The sequence below is a fragment of the Eleutherodactylus coqui genome, chromosome 1, assembly GCF_035609145.1.
Source record: "Eleutherodactylus coqui strain aEleCoq1 chromosome 1, aEleCoq1.hap1, whole genome shotgun sequence".
NCBI classification, from domain to species: Eukaryota; Metazoa; Chordata; class Amphibia; order Anura; family Eleutherodactylidae; genus Eleutherodactylus; species Eleutherodactylus coqui.
In genome coordinates, this window is record NC_089837.1 from 228,675,084 (window position 1) to 228,698,687 (window position 23,604).

Consider the following 23,604-nt stretch of genomic DNA (forward strand, 5'->3'; position numbering starts at 1 on the left):
TCCAACATGTGGCTCTCCATATTATGCTGAATATGCCCTTTAATCGTGTCTCTCTAATCATAAAGTTATTTTTTAAACAATCAAAACTTTTCATGAGATCAATAAATAAAATCTTATTATTTGTATAGCGCCCACTTATTCTGCAGCGCTTTCAAGTTATTTATTTATTACCCCCACCAAGTCAGGTACTCATTTTACTGACCTTGTAAGGATGGAAGGCTGAGTCAACCTTGAGCCGGCTACCTGAACCCCCCCAAAATACCAATAAAAACTACAGTTCTTTCCACAAAAAACAAGCAACCACACAGCTCCATTGATGGATAAATAGAAAAAGATATGGATCTCAAAAGTCATGAAAAATAAGACAAAAAATGTTGAGCCATAAAACTAGAACTTGCTTTGGTGTTAAGGAGTTTTAAAGACTTTTATAACTGATTACACAAACATCCAACCCATGCAATTTATTTTATTCTGAAGCTTCCTACTTAATTCCCTATTGCAGTTAACTCAGCATTTAATGATGAGATAGGTATACCATTTAACCTCAATTAATTCATCCCAGCTAACTATAAGAAGAACAGTACAGTAGTTCAGCAGCAGAACATTTACTGCGCTTTAAGGGAGGGTGTGAAATCAGAGTCTTTTCTCGGCTTTTCATGCTTTCACACTGAGTGTAGCTGGTGCTTGGCTCACTAATACAGCCTTACATTTATTGTCACTTTTAGTTTAGAAATGGTATGGTTACAATATTATCTAATAATAACAATAATGTGCCCTGCTGTGTGAACGGTGTGTTATTTGTATTCACATAAATTATATGAATAGGTTCTTTTTTCCAATTTAGGAGACATCGGTATTTAGTTATTTAGTTTTTTCTTTTCTACCAAAATCAATTGTTATTATGCTACGCTGTAGGAGGAAATTTGTAATGCAGTAGAAGGGCAGATTGTGATTTATGATTAAAAGTCAGAGCCTTAATTGGTGTTCACAGCTTAGTTCTATGTACTGTGACCTTAAAGGGGTTTACAGTCTCTAAAGGAAATACATCACCTATATTTTTTATTAGTTAATGGTGGATCCTGTGTATCATATCATTTAACCTATCTCTCATGTCTATCTCTATATATCTTAACTCTCTATCCATCTTTCATAAATCACTCATGTCTATCTATCTATCTATCTCATATCTATCTATCCATCTCATATCTATCTATCCATCCATCTATCTCATATCTATCCATCTATCTCATATCTATCCATCTATCTCATATCTATCCATCTATCTCATATCTATCTATCTATCTATCTATCTATCTATCTATCTATCTATCTATCTATCTATCTATCTCATATCTATCCCATATCTACCTATCTATCTATCTATCTATCTATCTATCTATCTATCTATCTATCTATCTATCTATCTATCTATCTATCTCATATCTATCTCATATCTATCTCATATCTATCTATCTCATATCTATCTATCTCATATCTATCTATCTCATATCTATCTATCTATCTCATATCTATCTATCTCATATCTATCTATCTATCTATCTCATATCTATCTATCTATCTATCTATCTATCTATCTATCTATCTATCTATCTATCTATCTATCTATCATATATAGTCAAACCTCTAGTTTTGTCAGTAATCTGTCTGAAATCAATCAGCCAAACTCGAGGCAATTATTTCCATAGGGATCAATGTAAATCCAATTAATTTGTTCTAGACATTCCAAAAAAACACCCCAAACCACATTTAATAGAGAACAAATATGGTTTTTAATACCAAAAACAACAACAATAATAAATTAATATTAAAGACTAATGTAAAGAATAAATTAACATTTAACATGTTATTGAACATGTTACTGTGTGTTATCTGTGGTGTTACATAGGACTGCAGGTCACATTTACTACATCCTCTGCCCTTAGTGTTATCACTGTGTTCTGTATGCTGTTACAGAGGACTGCAGGTGGCATCATTATCTGCCCTCAGCATTATCACTGTGTGTTATCTGTGGTATTTCTTAAGGCCCATTTAGACACAATGAGAATTGCTTATCACAGCCGCTGTGCTGATAAGATTCTCTCTGCTAGTTTCTCGCTGTGAATTCACAGCGGGAACACTGGCAGTCAGGGCGGAGAAGAATACAGATGTTTGCTTATGCAAAACAGTTGTATTGTTCTATTAGTGGCCACTACAGTGTCCCGCTCCAGCTGCATATTCTATAGTAGGTAGTTAGCTACTATTAAGTATGCAAAGATGATCCCTCAAAACTGTCACTCAAACTATTGTCTGAGCGAGTTTTAAGCGATTATCTTTAAGTGTAAATGCGGTTTTAGGACTGCAGGTGATATCACTGTGTTATCTGTCCTGAGTTATCACTCTGTTATCTGGGTAAACATGGCCACTTACATTACACTACACTGACGCGGGAGAAGGGTGGTTAGTGTTTCAGCATCAGGAGCAGTTGACGCTGAGCAGGAGATCACGTGGACCACATCAGCAGCGAAGCCACGTGGGCCAGCAGCTGCCAATGAAACTAGAAGCAGACAGTGAAACTAGAGGCGAAATTCTGGCTTGAAAAATCAGTGAAACTGGAAACTGGCTAAACTAGAAGACAATGAAACTAGAGGTTTGACTGTATCTCTCATTGTCTATCTATTTATCTATCTATTTATCTTCACTGTAATCCTGTATGCAATAATAATGAGATGAATGCTGAAAAGTTTTATCCACAGAATAGGAAGTATCAGACTATTATTAAGCTTAGTGGTCAGTATGAAAACAGCATGATTTTAAGATTTCCTTTTTAATATAGATTGTAACATCAAAAATGTAAAAAAATAAATAAATTCTTAAGAAAATCTTTAACATAAAAACTTGATTTGCAGAACAGGCCATATTTTGATCGCACATTCCCTTTAAAATGTATGTGCACATGGTTTATATGCAGTATGATTTGTCTCTAACTAATGTAGTGTCTGCAGCTGGAATGCCTCGTAAGTCATTTTCGTATGCAGTCACATGGTCATGCGCCTGGCATTTATTTCCTGTTTGTGTGACGTCTCTTTTTGTCCTTGGGGATGGCATGTTACCAATCACATACCTGAGACCCACGAGGAATAATGGGGGCGGCAGTCCTGCACATTAATAATCCCACGCACAACAAGACATGGTAGCATTAAAATAAATGTGCAGCAAAGAGCTTGGCAAGTTAATCATGAAACTAAAGAAAACTACTTCTGATCTATGGCGGCATCATCTGTGACTATTTCAACACATAAAGATATTTTTCTATATTTTTTATAAACTCAAAAATCCCTTTAACTCTTTCATAGACAACAAGGCCGAAGAGCATTTCCTGGCAGCCCTTGATGACAATGAAGTTACTAGGATTTCCACAATAATGGCAATTGCCTCGTATAAACTATTTCCTATGCTTGGATTCACTCTCTATTTGTTGAGGGCAACATGTAAAGTATATTGACTAATGACATATAGCCAAAGGCCTGTGCAAAGGAAGTCAGAAGTGGAAGTTGGTAGCACATTGGTATGTTTGTAGTCAGATTACTAGGTTATCATTGACAACCATTAGAAACATTATAATTACATTATTATTCCTGTTTTTAGACGGAAACCTAACCCTAATGAGGCATGATGAAACAACCCCCTAGTAAGGGTCTGTGTATCTGAAAATCTTTGTATTACTTGATGTTCTAACTATTCAGTATTCTGGATTCATCAAAAGTCTGGTCTTGGTTATTCTGCAAGCACACAATTAGCATAATGCTAGATGAAGGATTCTCTGGGCTTGTTAGCAAGATGTTTTTCATTCCTTGGGGACAAATAACAAACAGGATCTAATGATCTTTGTGCAAGTTAATACAGCTGTAATGAAGCAGTCAGCTAGACAGTTTCTGCTGTGTCTTATCAACACATACAACTCCTTTCCTGCTGGAATCAGAGGATTCTACATTAAGATAAACTACAAATTATTTATGAACAACGAGACTTGTAGAAGCTAGGAAATAGAACTTCATACCCCGTTTCCCCAAAAATATGACCTACCCTTAAAATAAGCCATGTCATGATTTTTCAAGATTTTTGAGAGGCTTGAAACATAAGCCCTAGCTGTAGTACATAAAAAAATAAAATAGATTACCTAGCAGGCTCGGTAATGCTACGGTACAGCCCAATTATAAACCCTGCCTCCACAACATGATGGCTGTGATTGGTTCTTCGACCATTGCCAGCCAATTAATGTACCGCTCGATGAACCAGTCACAGCCACCGCATTGATTTAATGAACGCTGCATTGATTGGCTAAGCAGTGCTCGAGAACCAATCAATGTAGCACTCGATGAACCAATCAGAGCCATTGCTTCCTGGAGGTGGGATTTATGAATCCCTTAACCAGTAAGTGATCTTCTGTGGGTGGCCGAGGACTGCAAGAAGCGCATCGGAGCTCCGGACATCAGTAGGAGGGACCTGGACCGAGCCTGCTAGGTATGTATAATAAGTCATCCCCAGAAAATAAGACACTGTGCCTCTTTTGACGCAAAAATTAATATAGGACAGGGTCTTATATTCTGGGAAACACGGTATTATCACACTGGAATATAAGGGTCCTACCAAGAAACTATTTCTATTTTCCCATTTGGAAATCACTTTTCCAGCTCCACTAGACTCCACAAAATGATGTAAAGATTCCTTTAAAAGCTAGTTTTTTTATTCATGATTTCAAGCAGAACCACTAGAAGTAGCATAATAATGCTTGATCGAAGAAAAGAAATTAATTTAGCTACTAGAGATTTGAAGTGCAGATGAAGACTACTGGTGGCCTATCCAAACTATAAATGATTATTAGTTGATTGACTGGGGTCCATCTCATGGGACCTCCACAAATCAGCTGTTCTTTTTCTGAGCTGACTTCTACAGGAAGGAGACAATTCCATTCTCAATACAGTGGCAATACTCGGTATTGCAAGCCAAGTTACCATTCATTTAACGCCTGCAATACCAAGTCTAACCACCTCAGTGAGAACAGAGCTGTCTGCTTCCTGCAAAAATCATCTCAGTACATGAGTGCACTGGCCCACAGAACAGCTGATCAGTGGAGGACCTGGCCTGCAAGCCCCTGCTGGTCTACTATTGATGATCTATTCCGAGGACAGGTCATCAATAGTTTACAAGTGGACAACCCCTTTAACATAAAAATGTTATGCATTAGAAAATTAAAGAGGTAGACGGCATTCAGTGAGCAGGTTTCAGAGATATCAGAATTTTTGTATTGTTACAGTGGATGTTTTTTCCAACTTTGTATTGGCTGAAGTGTGCAGAACTTGTCCATAATAAGGTTCGGACCATGTGCATCTGAAAAAGAGCCTGTAGCTTCTAGGTGACAGTATATATGTTAAAATGTGTTCACAGCATAATCTGTCCCTTCATACATTCCACAGATTCCATAAAATCCGGTTAGAGATTTTTTAGCTTCACTCAGTGCAATCTGAAGCCGAATAAATCTAAAAACAGCCCCACACTGTATAAAGATCTTTAAAGGCTACCTGAACAGCAAACAATGAATCACTTGTCTCCCTTAGTCGCTCTCTTGTTACATCCAACTCATTCTGAAGCCTGTCTTGGGCATCCTTAAGATTTGTGATGTGACACTCAGCTGATCCAAGTCCTTGTTCACTTTTTTTCACCAAGTCCTGAAGACGGCAAATCTATTTCAAAGTAAAAAAACAAGATTTTCATGTTAGTAGAAAATGTCTTATTGAAGATACCACCACACATAAGTCATCCAGTATATAGAGAATGTGTCCAACTTTATTTATGTAGCTGCCTTCTTTTTTCAGCTCGTGAAGCTTTCCAGTGAGATGGTATAACACTACAGACTAGAGCCAAATGAATAGAGCAAATGACACCACATTCTGCGTGCTATATAAACATGTAACCTGGATGCATTTCACCATTCAATATATCACATCTTAAAAACTTTTTTCTCATTTGTCATGCATTAATTTCTGTTATAGAAAAATGTTCAGTGGGTGAAAAGAACTTACAACGACAACAACAAAAATATTCTAAAGTTATTCTAAGTAATCCAAATGATTGGTCAAAATCTTATGTTTTGAAATGCAACTGCCTAATTTATTCACTCTACTTTCTGCATATAGGCAATAATCAGACTAACATCTGACCGTAACATTTTTGAGCTGAAAAAGCCATTATTACACAGTGAGCAACACTGCAAAATGCTCCATATGAACACAGTGTAACAAGTGCTATAGTAACAGCTACAGAGCTGCAGTCCTGCCTCAAGGTCAAACAATCTTCCTAGAAATGCACGGTACTAGTGTATCTTGACGCCACCAGGAGGTCCTGGTGGAGTCAAGATTGACAGAGGGTGACGCCCCCTGATGCTGATTGGCTGAGCTGCAGCCTTGCCTACAGGTCCTGGCAGCCCACTAACATGAAGATGCAGGTGGAAGACCGAACTTTGCAAGGGTGCCTGCAGCTGTTTACATGTATGCACTCTGCTGTGGCTGCCACCTGAAAGGCCATTTCCCTGGCCGCTTAAGAACACTGCACCCTGCTCTGCGTTGAAGAGCAGAGCGGGGTTCCATGCGCATTGCGGCACGTGAAAGGCCGTTCCCTGGCGCCGGGTTAGAAGACACCACCCGGCTCTGTGTAGAACAGCGGGGTGGGCATGACAGAAGGCACAGTGCCCTCCAGCGCCCCAGAAGGCGCTTCACTTCCCCCGGTGTTCGGCTGCAGGGAGGACACAGCGGTAGAGGGGGGGGGGGAAGGTGTAACTGTGTGATGGCATGCAGACACAGCAGGTACACTGCAGCGCTGCGCTGCACTGCCTCTGATCCCTCCTGGCAACAGTGCTTCAGGAGAGCAGGGAAGCTAGTGCCACGCCAGACCAGAAGGACGACACTTCGGAGGCCACAGCGGCGGAGAACTGGTACAGCCGGTAAGCACAGCTGCTCAGTTGCATTGCTTACGACTCCCACAAAAACACTTTCACAGCTTCCAGAACCTTACAGTATTGACCCTTTCGGGAGCTATGGGTGTGGCAGGGGCTTTTCTCCTGTCAAACCCCTTGCTTCCGATGGCGTCAAGATACACTAATACCGAAATGCACAGGATCTGATTTCTCCTCCCAACCACCCTGGCTGCTCCGTTCTCTCTGGCACTTTCTGATTTTATATGAACCACCTTATCTCAGGCGGCCGGAGATTTAATCAACTTGTTTTTATTAAACATTTTTGCATTAGACAGGGTGTCCGTACTTTTACAAAGCATATATTGATAAACATACAGCTGTATAGAAACATGTATATGTTTATCTTCTAGGAAAATATTCCCTCTATCCTTATCAATAAATTCGATCATTAATACTTGAATATGATTTTCCTGCATTCGCATTTCGTGCGGAGGTAGCCAGAGATTTAAAAAAACTGATAAGACATTATATTCGATAATTCATCATAAAGTAACAGTATAAATCTTAGTACTAGGCAGTATATTTACACATTTTAATAATAATGCTGATTCTTTATAATACTAGGTTGTTAATTAAAGGGCCACTCCAGTGATTCCCCCCCCCCCCAGTATATATGAGCAAAATTGTGTTACCTTGGTTAGTTATTCCTTTCTATGTGAAACTCCTGTCCTCGTTCTCCTTATGATCTCAGGTCTGACCAGCTCAGATTTACTTGAGGTTATGCTGTCTGAAACTAATTAATTTCTCAGTCTATGTGATGCTGTTACTTGGACCTTACCACAGAAACTATATAGAAGGAACATAGACACTCCTATCACAACTACTGATGGTGATCACACAGCACCTGTCACACAGTTATAATAGAGGAGATCACAGCTCCTCCTCCTGACTGTATACTTGTGGTCTGTAGCTTATTTATGTGCATAAAGAATACAGATGGTAATGGCAGCTTGTTGAGATGGTACAGGCTGTGGTTGGTCATGTGATGCTGTATCATGGAATTGCTGTGAAAGTAACATCAAGATGGTGTCTGATAAGTAAGACAAAAGGCTGAACTGCATGGAAATGACTTCAAAAGTGTGACAGGCAATCATGTGAGGGGGGGGGGGCAGAGATGAAAAATGTGTTTTTTCTGGAGTGGCTATTTAAGTCTATTCACTTAGTACAATAATATTTCCCAAGAGATCTACTTCAGGATGTAGTAAATATACACCAAATGTCGCATAAACAGTGGCTAAAGTCCACATACAAAGAGCACTTCACCCCTATAAATCCTCATCATACCAGTTTAAAAATATATACATTTTGGAAGAAGAATAAAAAAAAAGGTTTGGTAGCATGTTAGCCAGTAGAGCAAAATTGTTGCAACTGGAACCGCCATAGGCAGTAAAATGGCACTGCAATATGCCAACCTTTTCATAGCAAAACTGGATAGTGACTTTCTGTCCTTGTGTCCCAGCAAACCATTGGCCTACTTCTGCTACATTGATGATTCATAATCATCTGGACCAACACCGAACAAGAATGAATAAAATTTCATGAGAGATCCAATGCATTTCATCCCACCATAAACCTGACATTAAGCTACCCGTATACAGAAATCAACTTTTTGGACACCACCATAAAAATTTCAAACAACTCAAAATAGACATCCCTATGCCGAAAACCGATTGACTGGCCCGCATACCTCAGATGGGACAGTTTCCACCCTAAGCACATCAAAAGGTCAATTGCCTACAGCCAGGCCATGAGTATAACTGGATCTGCACCAACCCAAAAGACAGAGAGGAACATTTATACAATCTCAAAAAGACATTTTTAAAACAGGGATACCATCCCACCTCAATTGATGACCAAATCACCAGAGCCACCAGGATACCCAGGAATCAACTACTCCTATACAGAGAGAAAGAAAAAAATGGACGTGTGCCTCTAGTGATGAGGATTATCCGTTCAGTTGCATCCGACCTTCGGTCACTCCAATGTTCTCCAAGCATTCCTGTCTTTCACTGCTTCTTTAATTTTGGCTATTGACATATTGGTGGTGGCCTTGATTGTACCTAGCCATCTTGTTCTTTGTCAATCGATCTTCTCTTTCCATTGACCTTGCCAAGCATCAGTACTGTTTCCAGTGAGTTAAAACGCATCACGTGTTAAAAAAAGAGAGCCGCTGGTCTCGTCTGACTTTTCTTTGAAATTCCGCATTTAGCTGTCTGAATTCAATGATGGTGCCTGCTATATTCCGTGTGATGGATTTGATTTCCTCCCATAATTCATCAGGGTCTTTTCCGATGGTGCTGACAGCTTCAAATCGGTTATTCACTTTGACTACATATCGTGAAGGGATGTTGTCTACATCAAAACATCATATTGCTGGTGACCTTTTAAAGTTGCCAAATCGGAGCCTGATTTTTGTGACTAGGAGCTGATGAACACAGCCACAGTTTGCACCCGGAAGTGTTCTCTTGGCTAGAATTGAGCTTTTCCAACACATTTGACATAGGAAGTAGTTGATTTGGTTTCAGTGCACGCCATTTGAGCGTTGTGATCGAGCTAGGATTCCCATTGGTATGGATATGATCCTATCGTTTATGGCATTGAAACAATGGACAGCTTTGGCGACTGCCTTGTTTGCGATGAATGCCACTCCATTGCGTCTGATGGTGTCATTGTCTGAGTAGAAAACACTGTAATCATCGCTATTGAAAAAAACATTGCCTGTTCAGTGAAGCTCACTGACACCCAGCAAGTCAATGCTGAGCTGTTCCATTTCATTTTTTAGGATTTCCAATTTGACTGTGGTCATGCCACGAACATTCCACGTACCGATGTTGTGAATGTTTGAGAAAGGCAAACGAAACCTTTCACTTGGAGCTGCATCAGCAGACCAATGTCCAAATTACTTTGTCCTACCCACGTAATTAATGCCCAAGTTATTCGAGTTTCCTCCTTGTTCTTCCCTGGTGGCATGATCGGTGCCTTCTAGCTCAGGGGGCCCACCTTCAAGCACCATATTTGGACTCATTTGGTTTTGATCCATAAAGTATTTTGGCAGTGGTAGTGGAGTAGTTTGCCATTGCTTTCCCCACCCCTCCCCATTTATCCAGGCTTGGGACCAGCATGCAACTGTTGCCAACAAAACGGCTGGGTTGTGCTTCTAATAGTGACCTACAATTCACAGCTAGAGGTACTAAGGAAAACTGCAAAGAAACTTCATCATACCCTATACAAGGATGACCGTCCGAAAACCATATTCCTGCACCCTCTCCTTCTGTGTTATAAGCAACCTCCAAATTTTAGCAACTTTATAATCAGGAGTGCATTGTCCTCTGACATACAAAAAGGAACTTATCCTTGTAATGTAAGGAGCTATAAGACCTGCTCACATGCACTGACTGCGGACAGGATACAGATCCCCAACACACAGCAGGACTATAAGATCCCAGGGATATTCATATGTTCCACATCCAATGTTGTATACCTAAGACTGTGCATGGAATGTCCTGTTGGGGGGGGGGGGTATATTGTGGAGACTGGACAAAAACTGAGAGCCAGGATGAAATCTCATCGCCACACAATTAGAGAGGGAAAAACGGAATTACCTGTGGCAAAACATTTTTCGAGTCACAGAAACAAGATAAAACATGTGAGAATTATCATGCTGAAGGGCAACTTCAAGTCGTAGCATCAGAGAAGAATTTGGGAGAATAAATTTATGACCATTTTTCATACCCTCAAGAATGGAATGAACCTCGGAGCGGGATTCTTGCTTCAGTGGAGAAAATGAAAGGTCTGAAGGAGGTAAAGAGGGGTGTCCTTAAGGAGAGCAACGACAGGGTGTGTGGAGACACCTGTGGGGTGGGGTGAGTGGGTCGGGGAATGGCAACATCTCTCCCAAAGGAGAGCACCCAGAAGAGGTGCTATTCCCAATCATTGCTTTACAGACTTCGTAAAAAGTCATACATTGATTTGAAGGAATGCTGCTATCCAATAGGTGACGCTGCAGAGGTATAGTTCCATCATCCTTATTTGCAGGTCTGAAGGATAAATAACACACAGGCCTAAGACCCCCTAATACCAATTTAGAGATCATACAACTGTTACATTCCTTACGAGGGGACTAATTAAGTATTTACTTCTCTGCTCATTTTGTCTGGTACTCTTTTAAGTGCAAATTAGTCGTGCTATGACTGTGCCTTTTCATGTGTGTACATTTGTACAGATCTGTTTCATTATGCCTGAGGATGGATCCTGAGAGGTTCGAAAGCTTGCAATAAGATCATGTATTTTCGTTAGCCATTAAAAGGAATCATATCTACAAGATTACTTGGTTCCTCTTACTGAGAATAATCACGTGAAGAAGAGTGTACATTATAAAAACTGTCTATTCGCATCTGAAATTGTAACAAAGACTAAATAACAGGAACTTTAAAAAATACTGAGCAGCTGAACGAATACAAAATCATCATCAATATTAATAATGGATAGCTACTACTGCCAGCTCTATAAACTCCTGCTAGGATATCTTCTACCCCCCAACAACCTTTATGCTTGTTTCACCCAAGTTTTGTCAGCTGGCATGCTTGAAATAGAATGTAGTTATTGCTATGCTGCTGTGAACATTACTGAATGCAGTATATTAATTATTACACTAATTATGTGTTCAGCCTATCTGCCAACGCTTCTTCATACTCATGAGATTCTCTGTGCAGGTTCCTTCTTTAAGAACCCTTTACATGGGACAACTGCATAGTGTACAGGCGTCTGACAGGCGTCTATCACTCGGGCGCTTTTACTGACTGACAAGTAAGCAATTTCTAGCTCAGTGTCCCATTAGCGGCTGTGTGTACACGGGGTGACTATCACCCGAATTTGGTATTTGTAGCGATTATTCGGGCAAATTATTGCCTTAGATTATTACTATCTATTGATATGCAAGGGTAAGTATTGTTACTCAGGCTGTCTGGAAAACATTACTAAAATATACTATGCTCATTTCCATTGTAATTGCAGCATCACATGGATCGCAGTACATCATAGCAGAGAGTCAAGAAGTTAACAACCAAGCATTATAGTGGATTTCTACATACTGAGGACAAGACGGTATTTGCCAAGGTAATGAATCCTGAAAAGAAAAGGTCGTCTGTCTCCTTACAAACAAATGGAATGCAATAAAAGAAAAAAACCACAATGGATATTGGAGAAAAGAAATGACTTTAGATTGTATTTCCGTACAATGAAGACGTGTCATTGTCCGTCTCTATTTTAATTACAAATCTGTTCATTATTAACTCTTGCAATGTAGTTTTTTTTAATAGATTTCAGTATTGTAGTATTTGTTTTCCTGTTAATGACCAAAGTTGAGTTTTATTTTTTAGGGGACAGGGGGTCTTTGGACCTGAAAACTTTTTAAGGCCAGTTTTAGACATAGCATTTTAACTAAGGTTAAAACTTTAACGTCTGAACAAAACCCTACCCTGTGATTCAACTGAAATAAGCTTGAGGGGGAGGTTTGCCTGCTTTAGAAAACAGTTTTAGGGCAATGGGAGTTAAGAGGCCACTTTTCCATTCAGATTCTCATCTATTAGCCAGAGCAAGAAGTGGCAACAGAGTGTATCTACTGATCGGCTGGACCTATCTCCATATATCACATGGACATCTCATTGATTTAACCCCCTTAAGGACCAGGATGTTTATTTTATTTTATTTTTTTCAGCAACCAAAAAGTATTTTTGCAGCTTTTTTTTTTACCCCGTGACATATAGGGCTATTTTTTAATATATATTTTTTCACTGACTTTTTTTCCGGGTTTTTATAGTTGTTTATTTTGACAATTTTTATATGTACGCTAACATAAAGTACAGGAACGGGTTCCTCATTTTGCATTGGACATTTAGATATAAAATTTGTATAGTTTTGGATTAGGGGACGCATATGGCGACGGTTTTGGTTGGCGTCGGCGGTGTGTCATTTTCGTTATGTATATATTTTTATTCTACTTTGTAATTTTTTTAGACATATTTTTGTAAACATTTTTCTTAACATCCATGACCCTCATGACATCATTTAAGACCTCTGGGGGACATTCACATGGTCGTTTTTGGGGTTTTTTTTCATTCTTTTCCGCTGTAGCTGGGGCATCCATAGGACCCCAGTTACAGGGAAAAACATCCCCCTGTAGTGACAAGAGTCACTGGCAGAACTGATCAGGATCTGCTAGGACCCTACAGCTCAGCTGTGACAGGGGGCTCCCGGCGGTCACGTGATTTGTGCAGCAGATTGTGCTCATTAAGCGCTATGTAGCCTGGGAAGGAGAAGGCAGAAGTGGTTAAAAATCGCTTCTCTCTTCTCCTCTGAGTCCTCTACTGTCCGACAGCTGAGGACTCAACCTGCTCCTACTTGATTGCAGGAGCAGAGGCTTTAATCCTGCACTGTATTTTTGCTATCAGCCGGAATTAAAGCCCTGGACCAAGCACCATAAATTTATAGCGCTTCATCCTTAGGCCTTAGTCAGACGGGCGTTTTTTCACGCGATTTGCGGATCGCATGACTGCTGCGCATCCGCAAATCGCGTGACCGGGGCCCGAAAATCGCCCGAAAATCTGCTCCTAGCCGCGTTTCATTAGAAACGGGCCGGAGCTGTCCAGCGCATTGCATTCAATGGAGCCGGCAATACAGCGGGCTCCATTGAAAGCAATGCGCTGCGGGCGAGTGTGGGATGAATTGTCGGGAAGGGCTTAAATATATAAGCCCTTCCCTGCAATTCATCCAGAAAAGTGTTAAAATAAAAAATATATATATACTTACCTTGTCCCGGCAGCCGGAGTTCAGCGTGGCCGGACTGCAGTGGGTGTGAAGGGGGTGTGAGTCAGACCTGCCCCCTGATTGGCTTAGCCTGAGCCAATCAGAGGCAGGACTCACTCACACCCATTCATGAATTCATGAATTCAATGGGCAAACATCGTTCTTCTCTGCCACAGCTGTTACAGCTGTGGCAGAGAAGAATGATTTGTCTTCTATATGTTCTCAATGGGGTCGGCGCTGCTGCCGCCGGCCCCATTGAGCGCATATAGAGAAGAGAACAGGAATCGCAGATCGCAGATAGGTGCGATCTGCGATTTCTGTTCTATAATTTATCGGACGAGCGCATAAAAAGCGCTAATGTGTCCGATACCATTGCAAAGCAATGGTTTTAAAAAATCGCCGGACGCATGCGCAAATCGTGCAAAAAAACGCCCGTCTGACTAAGGCCTTAAGGTGTTAATCTACCATGTGATGGTAGTGCAGAGGAATTGGATACTTGCTGGCCTCATAGATTATGGTAGATCAATGTGGGATCCAGCAGAAAAGAAAGCACCATGATCAGCTTACAGTTTGAAATGGTTTTTGATGCAGATCTGCATCTGTGCGAATTTTGATGTGTTTTTTTTGTCCCGGTTTTGAGCAGAAAATCTGCACCATATTTCGCTATGTGTGAAAGTACCCTAAATCACTATAGGACCTTCTAGTGTATACTTACTTGAGCTAATTATGGATGTTTTGTTCCAGAAGTGTAATTAGTAACATGTTAAGTAGTACACATCAACGGCCAAGCTGTTTTTTTCATTATTTCCCAGCATAGGACATAATGCAGTGGCTTGTTGTTGTTAGCCGTTTAGTCGTTCACGACCCTCGGCGACCCTAAAGGCGAGCTCCCTCCATGTTTATTAGTTTTGCACTGCTTCTTTCAGTTGTGTGATATCCATGCCAGTATCAGCTCTGACAGTATCAGCCAGCATGTCTTTTGGCGGCTGGGTCTACTTTTGCCGTTGATCTGTCCAAGCATTATAGATATTTCTAGCGACTCTGCTCAGATTAAATGGCCAAAATCCTGAGTCTGGTCATCTTCAGTCATATATCGGTTCTTATACAATTCAGGACTTCCCAGTGGATATAACTTGTAGATAAAATGGCCAACTGTTGGCTAAATTGCAGTAGTGGTTTCTTACCGCACCATAAAGTACAGCGTTATGGGTTGCCAATGAGCCAATGATCATTGCTGGTCATTTTTGTAATGAAATCTCAATGATTTGCTTGGAGTATTAGGGACTGTATTGTCTACATTTTTCTGGTAGTAATTAAAACCAGATATTGAGACATATTCTTTTGTTCTAATCTGTTTTAAAGATTAAAATTTTTTCTATTTCCAACATTAAATGGCTGTGATTGGCTCATCAAGCGCCCTCTGTGATTTGCTAGGGCTGCGGTCCTGAGCCAATCACAGCATTCTCTTGCTGGAGGCAGGGTATTCAACCCACGTTACCAGGAAAAGAATGCTCTGTCACCGCTGAGCATTACACAGAAGACTGCCGGAGAGCCTGGAGAGCAGCAAGAGGGACGGGGACGGCGCCTGCAAGGTGAGTATTTTTTTCCATGTAGTGTTGCTAGGGCTTATTTCTGGGGAGGGCTTATTTTCAGGGAAACACAATATCTAGTGATGACTAATTGCTATGAGGGAGTGTTCTAGGCATGCTGTATGACATATGCAGAGGCTAATATACAGAGAAGAGGAGGAGGTGAGCAGTGACCATCACCTGTTGTCAATGTTGGATCATTTGATCTTCCTCCAGCTTTATAGTAGAGGTGTTATTTTTCATTATCGTGATGTCATGATAATGACATGACTGCATATTGCCAGCATATTCTGAGGCTATATGACTAGAGGATTTTTTTATATATAGATAATAACCTGGAATATTTTGAAAAAAAAATTTAAAAAAAATGTTTAAAAAAGTTGTATAGGTTGGGATAAACATGGCTGTTTTCTTCAGAGAACAGTGCCACACTTGTACACAGGTTGTGTGTGCTACTGTAGCTCAACAGCATTCATTTGATGGGTATAGTGCTGTTTCTCAAAGAAAACAGACAGATTTTTCTAATCCTGTACAATCCCTTTAGCGGAAAAAACCAACAGGATTTCAACATTAAGTAATTTTTTTGATGATACATTAGCTTTAATCTTCAGTGCAGCCCAGACCTTAATAGGATTTTCCCAGACTGCTTTCTTTCACAGTGCCCAGCCAAAAACATTGCCTCTTTCTTTCACAGTGCCAATCCTGTCTATAGTTTGGGTGTGGTATTGCAGGTCAGTGTCAATTAGATGAATGGCACTGAGCTGCAATACTACACGCAACTTGGGGACAGATGTGGCACTGTTTTTTGCATGAAAACAGTCATATTTTTCTAATCCTGGACCCCCTTTTTAATCACTCTACGGCTGCATTCCCACAAACGTATATCGGTTCGGTTTTCACGCCGAGCTGATATACGTCGTCCTCATGTGCTGGGGGGGGGGGGGGTATAGAAGAGCCAGGAGCAGGAACTGAGCTCCCGCCCCCTCTCTGCCCCTCTGCACTATTTGCAATGAAAGGAGGCGGGACGGGGGCGGGGCTAAGTGGCGCAAATTAGCCCCGCCCCCGTTCCGCCTCTCCACATTGCAAATAGTGCAGAGGGGCAGAGAGGAGGCAGAGAGGGGGCAGGAGCTCAGTTCCTGCTCCTGGCTCTTCCATCCTCTCCCCCCTGCACATGAGGACCACGTATATCGGCTCGGCGTGAAAACCAAGCCGATATACGTTCGTGGGAATGCAGCCTACATTTCATCAATTACACATATACATTTAAGTTTTGTGCACAAATATTTCAAAGGAAAAGTTTTCATACAAAAGTTGAAATTACGAGTATAATTACCTTTTGTTCATATCATATTTACAAGGTAAAAAGACCAATGATGACATGAGAAGGCAAGATGTTCATATATAGTAAAATATTCAATCAGAGTGCTCTGTGTACTTATATTAACCCTTTCCAATCAATCCAATTTGTATTCTGGTTTTCTTAGGCGGCTTACTCTTTTTCTGCTGTTATAAAACAGCGCTATATGCTGGCTAAAGCCAGTACTGCATGAGGTGACGCGTTAGATAGGCTCCGACAGCAGAGAGGCTGGCAATATAGAGTAAGAGAACCCCGATGGACGTCTTCCAATATCGAAGCTATACAGCTTTAAATCATAATGTCTTTAGATGGCAGAAAGTGGATTGGAAAGGGTTAATATTCATATGTTAACATTACTGAACACAAATGAAGATTTGACAAGTTAAGGCTGGGTTTTCACAGAGCGAGGACCGCATGTATTCAAAGTCCCGAATCCTGAGGCAGCCAATGGCCGCACAATCTTGCTGGCATTAGTGGCAAGATCATGTGTCCGTTGGCTGTCATGGATGGGCAGGGTTTCGAATGCATATGGTTACTGAAGCGTGACAACCCAACTTTAAGCCATAGAATAATTAGAGTTGAGTTGTGTAACCAACGTACCTCCTGATTGGCGCTCGTTAGTTTGTTTGTCAATTCTTCCTTTAGGCTTTCAAATTGTTGCCTCATTTGATTTTTATCGTCTTCCAAACACAGTTTCTCCTTTTCATATTGCTGTTGAAGTTCCTGTGCAGGAAAAATCATTAGAGAAACAGTCATCAATAAGGCGTTTTCAACTTTTTTGGTATGGTTTAAGGCCGTATTTACATAGCCAATGTTCTCATGCGAGTTTTGTTCCTCGAGTATAGAACCCATTGCTTGCAATGGGTCTATTTACATGGGAGATTTTTCTCTTGCAGTAATGCTGCGAGTTGAAAAAAATCACAGCATGTCCTACTTTGTACGAATCTCGCCCAGGAGTAGTACATGCAAATGTATGGTGTCCGACACACTGCACAGCACAGGAATGGGATATCCGTATGCTGTGCAATGCAAGTTGCACCCGACATTCTCAGCCATGTAAATACGATCTGATATATATTTTTTTCTTCGGAAGGTCAGGGTTATTTATTGTGCTACATTGTAATCCTCTTCAATTTCATCTGCTTCTTAATCCAAAAGCTCTTCATAAATGTTCATTGGAGGTTCATTCCTGTTCAGCCCTCCTAGAATACATAATTTAACAGCTTCCTTTCCAAACTGACAACTGACTGTCTGTCATGTGACCTTTTATCATAGTTGGGCAATAAATGTAAGTGATTGATCCCTGACTTAATGGGGTTATCCTAAGAAAAAAGTTAGATGTAAAGAGTAATTTTGCTTTTATTTTCTTTTACATACATCAACAGTACAAATAAAGATAATAAACTTTGTAAGACATCTCAATACAGAAAAATGGCTTACTCTTCACTTAAAAGCCACTCCTTCCCTCTCCTCTGCCCCCTGCATTGATCATTCACCAGAAAAAATCTGTACACCGAAGTAAATAGACTGCAAAATCAGGTTACAGCTGCAGCCATAGTAGTCTTTGGTTAGGGAAAGGGAGGAGGGAGATAAAGGCAAAAAAGCAGAGATACGGCTGCAACTTGGTAGTCTTCTATCTCACCTAGATTCACTGCTACACTGCTCAGTACTGCTGTATAATGTATTCGATGAGACTGCTGCTGCTTTTAAAGGTATGTTAGGCTGTCTTCACAAGATTTGTGCGTTGCAAGACGCACAACCCTAAACCCCATTCTTTTGAATAGGGTCATGCACATGAGCGATGTTTTCCTGCATGGCCCCACAAGGCGATGCTTTGCAGGAAACAAATCGCTTCCTGTTGTATCTTCCTGCATCCTCTCGCATCACAGCGTCCATGGCTTTCAATGGGACTGATGGCAGCATCTTAATTTCGCAATTCTTAAACAGCACTGTGAATTATTACCTCCCTGTGATGCAACCAATTGGAGACTGAAGAAGCAAACCAGGAAATAAAGATGCACATGTGTTCTCCTCTGCCTGCTGCTGGAGGTGAACCCAGGATTCCGGATGCATCACTGAAGCTAAGGAGCACTGCCATCATTCATTGGACATCAACTTTGCGTAAGCAGAATATCCCTTTAAGTTTCACACGTTCTTTAACTTTAAATATTAGTCCTGGGATAACTTCTTTAACAGAAACTGTAACTTTTTTTCCAAAAGAAAAAAACAGACAGCTTTTCAATGTGGAAACAGTAAGGACTTATGTTTTGTGATTGCTGCAGTTTAGATGAAAGAAATTAGCATTCTTCCATAAAAAACAGTTGAAACATTTAAAGTTTTGAGCAATCATTTTGCATGGGTAATAATGGGCTAATCAGCCCTTTAGTACTTCATTGCATGTATTTAGGGAACAGCGGGTGGTCTGTTCTCTAAATAAATCACTATTGTTCTCCAGCGGGACAGCCATTAAAGACTGTTATCAATTGTTATCAGCTGTTACTGACCGCAGAGAACACAGCGTGCGGTTTGTCTTATCTTATCGTCCTGAGGGACTAGGATTTCATGCAGACCTAAAGTCAACGATGGACGAAAAGTGCATGGTAAGTGCACGATGGGCGCACATTTACACACAACGATTATCACTCAAAAGATGGCTTTTAAGCAAATTTTGAGTGATGATCGTTGTGTGAAAAAGAGCCTTTACCCCTAATAATGCAGTGGGACTGTTAACTTTTTGTAAGTCTGATTACTGTCTGGTGTAATACAATACATTATATGTACCCCAAAATGGTACCAATACAAACTACAGTTCAACACACAACAAACAAGCCCTCAAATGGCAAGGTCAATGCAAAAATAATAAAGCTATGGCTTTTGAAAAATGGAAAAGAAAATCACAAAAAATTGTCATGTCCATAAGTACAAAATAGGCCACATTCTTAAAAGGGTAAAAGGGGTTGTCAACTTCTAGCTACTTTGCTGCAGGAAGCAGATCTCTATGTACCTTAAGCAGTGCCCATGGTTGGTACTGCAGGCTGAGTCCTATTGAAGTGAATGGGACTCAGCCTGCAGTACCAACACGGGCCACTGCAAAACGTATGGAGCTGTCTGCTTCCTGTAGCATAAAAGCTAGAAATGTCACAACAAAAGTCCAGTATTTTTTCAGACTGTCTGTGAATTTATGGATGGTTGGCAACCATTCCTTATATGTAGACTACACTTTCCAGAATACAAATCACATGAACAAGCTCTATGGAGTCAGTAAAGTGACATCTGGGATATCTTGGATCTGCTATCTTGGACCTAATTCTTACCAACAGGGAGGGAATGGTTGGGAAAGTACGGGTCACTGCCACCTTAGGAGGCAGTGATCATGGTATCCTTGAATTTTGAATTAAAAGAGGAGGAAGACCTGAGAAAACTCAGACCTCACGATTGGATTTTAGAAAGGCAGATTTTAATAGCCTCAGAAAGAGGATAGGAAGAATCCAATGGATGGATGTGCTTAAGGACAGAAATGTCCAAGAAGGTTGGGAAATATTGCAAAATGAGATTCTCAAAGCACAATTGTTAACAATCCCTAAAAGAAGGAAGAATGGGAAGCATTTAAAGAGACCAGGATGGATGAACACAGAACTTGTACACATGTTTATCAAATGGAAAGAGGGGGCATATCTAAAGAAGAATCTAATGTGGTCTGCAGAAACTGTAGGGCAAGCGTCAGAAAAGCTAAAGCTAATAATGAATTGATGCTTGCAACAGAGGCCAAAAGCAATAAAAAAGGATTTGGGTGTATATCAAAAGCAAAAGAAAAGTCAAAGATGCTATTGGATGCTCACAAGATGAAAATGGTGAATTGGTAAAGAAAGTAGATGGAACATCAACTGATCTTCCCTGTACTATTGGGGGATTAAAAGAATACAGGCTATCTATAAGTAGAGAGATGGTGAGGGAACACATAGGTAACTTAAATGAATTCAAGTCTCAAGGTCCAGATGAATTACCCCCTAGGATACTACAGGGAGCAGCAGATGTAATTGCTGAACCACTAGCCATAAAGTTTGAAAATTCATGGAAAAAAGGAGAAGTACCAGAAGATTGGAAAAGGGCAAATGTTGTCGATATTTCAAAAAAGGGAAGAAGGTGGACCCAGGAATCTACAGGCCTGTGAGCCTGACTTCTATACTAGGAAAGATCCTTAAAGAAATTATTAAACAACATGTATACAAGTACTTCGATAAAAATGGAGTAATTAACTAGAGCTAGCATGGGTTTGTAACAAACAAGTCATGTCAGACTAATCTAATTTCCTTCGATGACAGAATCAATGACTGGGTTGATCAGGGAAATGCAGTAGATATAGTATATCATAACTTTAGTAAAGCATTTGACAAAGTATCTCATACCATACTTATTGAAAAAATGACCAAATATGGGATTGACAAGGCAACTGTTAGGTGGATTCAGAACTGGCTGAGTGATCATACTCAAACAGTGGTCATAAATGGCTGCACATCTAAGTGGAAGAATGTGTCAAGTGGGGTACCACAAGGCTCTGTCCTAAGCCCAGTGTTGTTCTACATTTTTGTAAATGACCTGGAGGAGGAAGTTGATGGGAAACTGATCCCATTTGCTGATGACACAAAGCTAGGAGGGATAGCTAACACTAGGGAAGAGAGATAGAGTATTCAAAAAGATCTAGAAAAGCTTGAACAGTCGGCGGCGACTACCGTAACAGAATGGTATTTAACAAGAAGAAATGCAAAGTCCTACATCTGGGCAAGAAAAATGAAGAAAGCACATACAGAATGGGAGGAATTGGGCTAAGCAGCAGATGTGAAAAAGACTTGGGTATACTAATAGATCATAGGCTAAACATGAGGCAACAATGTGATGCAGCAGCCAAAAAGGCAAACACAATTCTGGAATGCATTAAGAGAAGCATAGTGTCTAGCTCATGTGAGGTAATTAGCCCCCTCTTTTCTTCCTTATTCAGACCTCATCGCTGCATTCAAAGTCTTATAACTTTTGTATTTTTCCATGTACGGAGCTCTGTGAGGGCTTGTTGTTTGCGAGACGAGCTGTGGTTTTTATTAGAACCATTTGGGGGTATATATGTCTTTTTTGATCACTTTTATAGGTTTTTGGGGGGGAGGCAAAATGAAAAAAATAAGCATTTTGCCTTCATTTTTAAAGTTTTTTTTAAATGCTTTTTGCCGTGCAGGATGAAAAGTATGTTCAATTCATTGTACGCATTGTTACTGATACGATGATGCCAAACTTGTGGGATTTTAATAAAAAAAACAAAACGATGCTACTATGGGAAAAAGCACAAAAAAAGGGTTTTTTTTCCATTTTTCTTTCCATTATTTTTTTTTTTTAACACTTTTTATGTGCCTGTAGGGAACTTGTACAAGCAAACCTATGATCGCTATGATAAGGTGTTGCAGGACTTCTGTCCTGCAATGCCTTATCGTTTGTTATAGCGATCACAGGCATTGGCAATACAGGACACCTGTATCTGGCGTGCTGTTGCCATGGGAACCCATCAGACTCTCCGCAATTATATCGCGAGAGTTCAATGACATCACAGAGGGAGCGCGCTCTCTCTGTGAACCCTTTACATGCCGCGATCTACATATATTGTGGCAGGGAAAGGGTTAACAGCGGGAGGCACTGCTCCGATGCACCCCCACTGTTGCAGAGGGAGGCCGGCTATCAGTGACAGCTGGCGCCCACTGATGGATAGCGTGGGATCTCTTATTAATCTTGTGCTATCCACAGGGCATAACTGTATGCTAAGTACCCCTCTACCAGGACGTACAGTTACGCCCTGTGGCGGGAAGGGGTTAAAAAAGACATAGACAAACTGGAGCAAGTTCAGAGAAGAGTTACCAAGATGGTGAGCGGTCTGAAAATCATGTCCTATGAGGAACGGTTAAAGGATCTTGGAATGTTTAGCTTGCAAAAAAGAACGCTGAGAAAAGACTTGATAGCTGTCTACAAATATCTGAAGGGCTGTCACAGTGCAGAGGGATCAGCCCTATTCTCATTTGTAGAAGGAAAGACTAGAAGCAAAGGCATGAAACTGAAAGGGAGGAGACACAAATTAGATATTAGACAGTGAGGTTGATCAATAAGTGGAACAGGTTACCACGGGAGGTGGTGAGTTCTGCTTCAATGGAAGTGTTCAAACAAAGGCTGGACAGACATCTCTCTGGGATGATTTAGTGAATCCTGCACTGAGCAGGGGGTTGGACCCGATGACCCTGGAGGTCCCTTCCAACTCTACCATTCTAAGAATCTATAGGCTCTAAAGCCTGCAGAATTGAGAATGCAGCTTTGGGCTATAAAGCAGGTGATAACTCAGGTTTGGAACAGGATAGGTAAAGCAATGTATTTACAAAGTCACTCAATGTTTTATGTAAAATAACATGTACACAGTAATTTTTTGTCTAAAGATGAACATTTGCTTAAAAGTCGGTAAAATAAAGATTGCACTTCCAGCTTAGAAATAGCAACATTCAATTAAGTGTTATGTCTGCATTGACTCTGACTCACCATCTGTAGCTTCTTCTTCTCCTTATTTGAAGAGGTTTGTACTGCCTCGAGCGCAGCTTGATGTTTCCATGACATCTCCTCTAACGTCTTTGCATTTGCCTCTTTCAGCTGTACAGTCTCCTCCTCAAATTTGATGCGCAGGTTAATCAGTTCTTTCTCATAACATTCACGTTGGGTCTGCTTCGCTTCATTGATCTTCTGCAAAGAATGAGACAAGACAAACACCTTATGCAATTGCTCCTCCATATATATCACCTTTTAGG

General features: G+C 40.6%; 1 protein-coding gene across 5 annotated transcripts in view; it reads right to left on the minus strand.

Annotated features, from left to right (window-relative positions):
- Window positions 1–23,604, minus strand: part of FAM184A (family with sequence similarity 184 member A) — a 159,199-nt gene that overhangs the window by 41,833 nt on the left and 93,762 nt on the right. For all 5 annotated transcript variants that reach the window (XM_066606366.1, XM_066606350.1, XM_066606358.1 and 2 more), the window contains 3 exons: window positions 23,342–23,539; window positions 17,381–17,503; window positions 5,580–5,741 (listed from right to left, as the gene is read on the minus strand). In XM_066606366.1, the coding sequence (XP_066462463.1) occupies window positions 5,580–5,741; window positions 17,381–17,503; window positions 23,342–23,539 (483 nt within the window). The remainder of the gene's footprint in view (window positions 1–5,579; window positions 5,742–17,380; window positions 17,504–23,341; window positions 23,540–23,604) is intronic.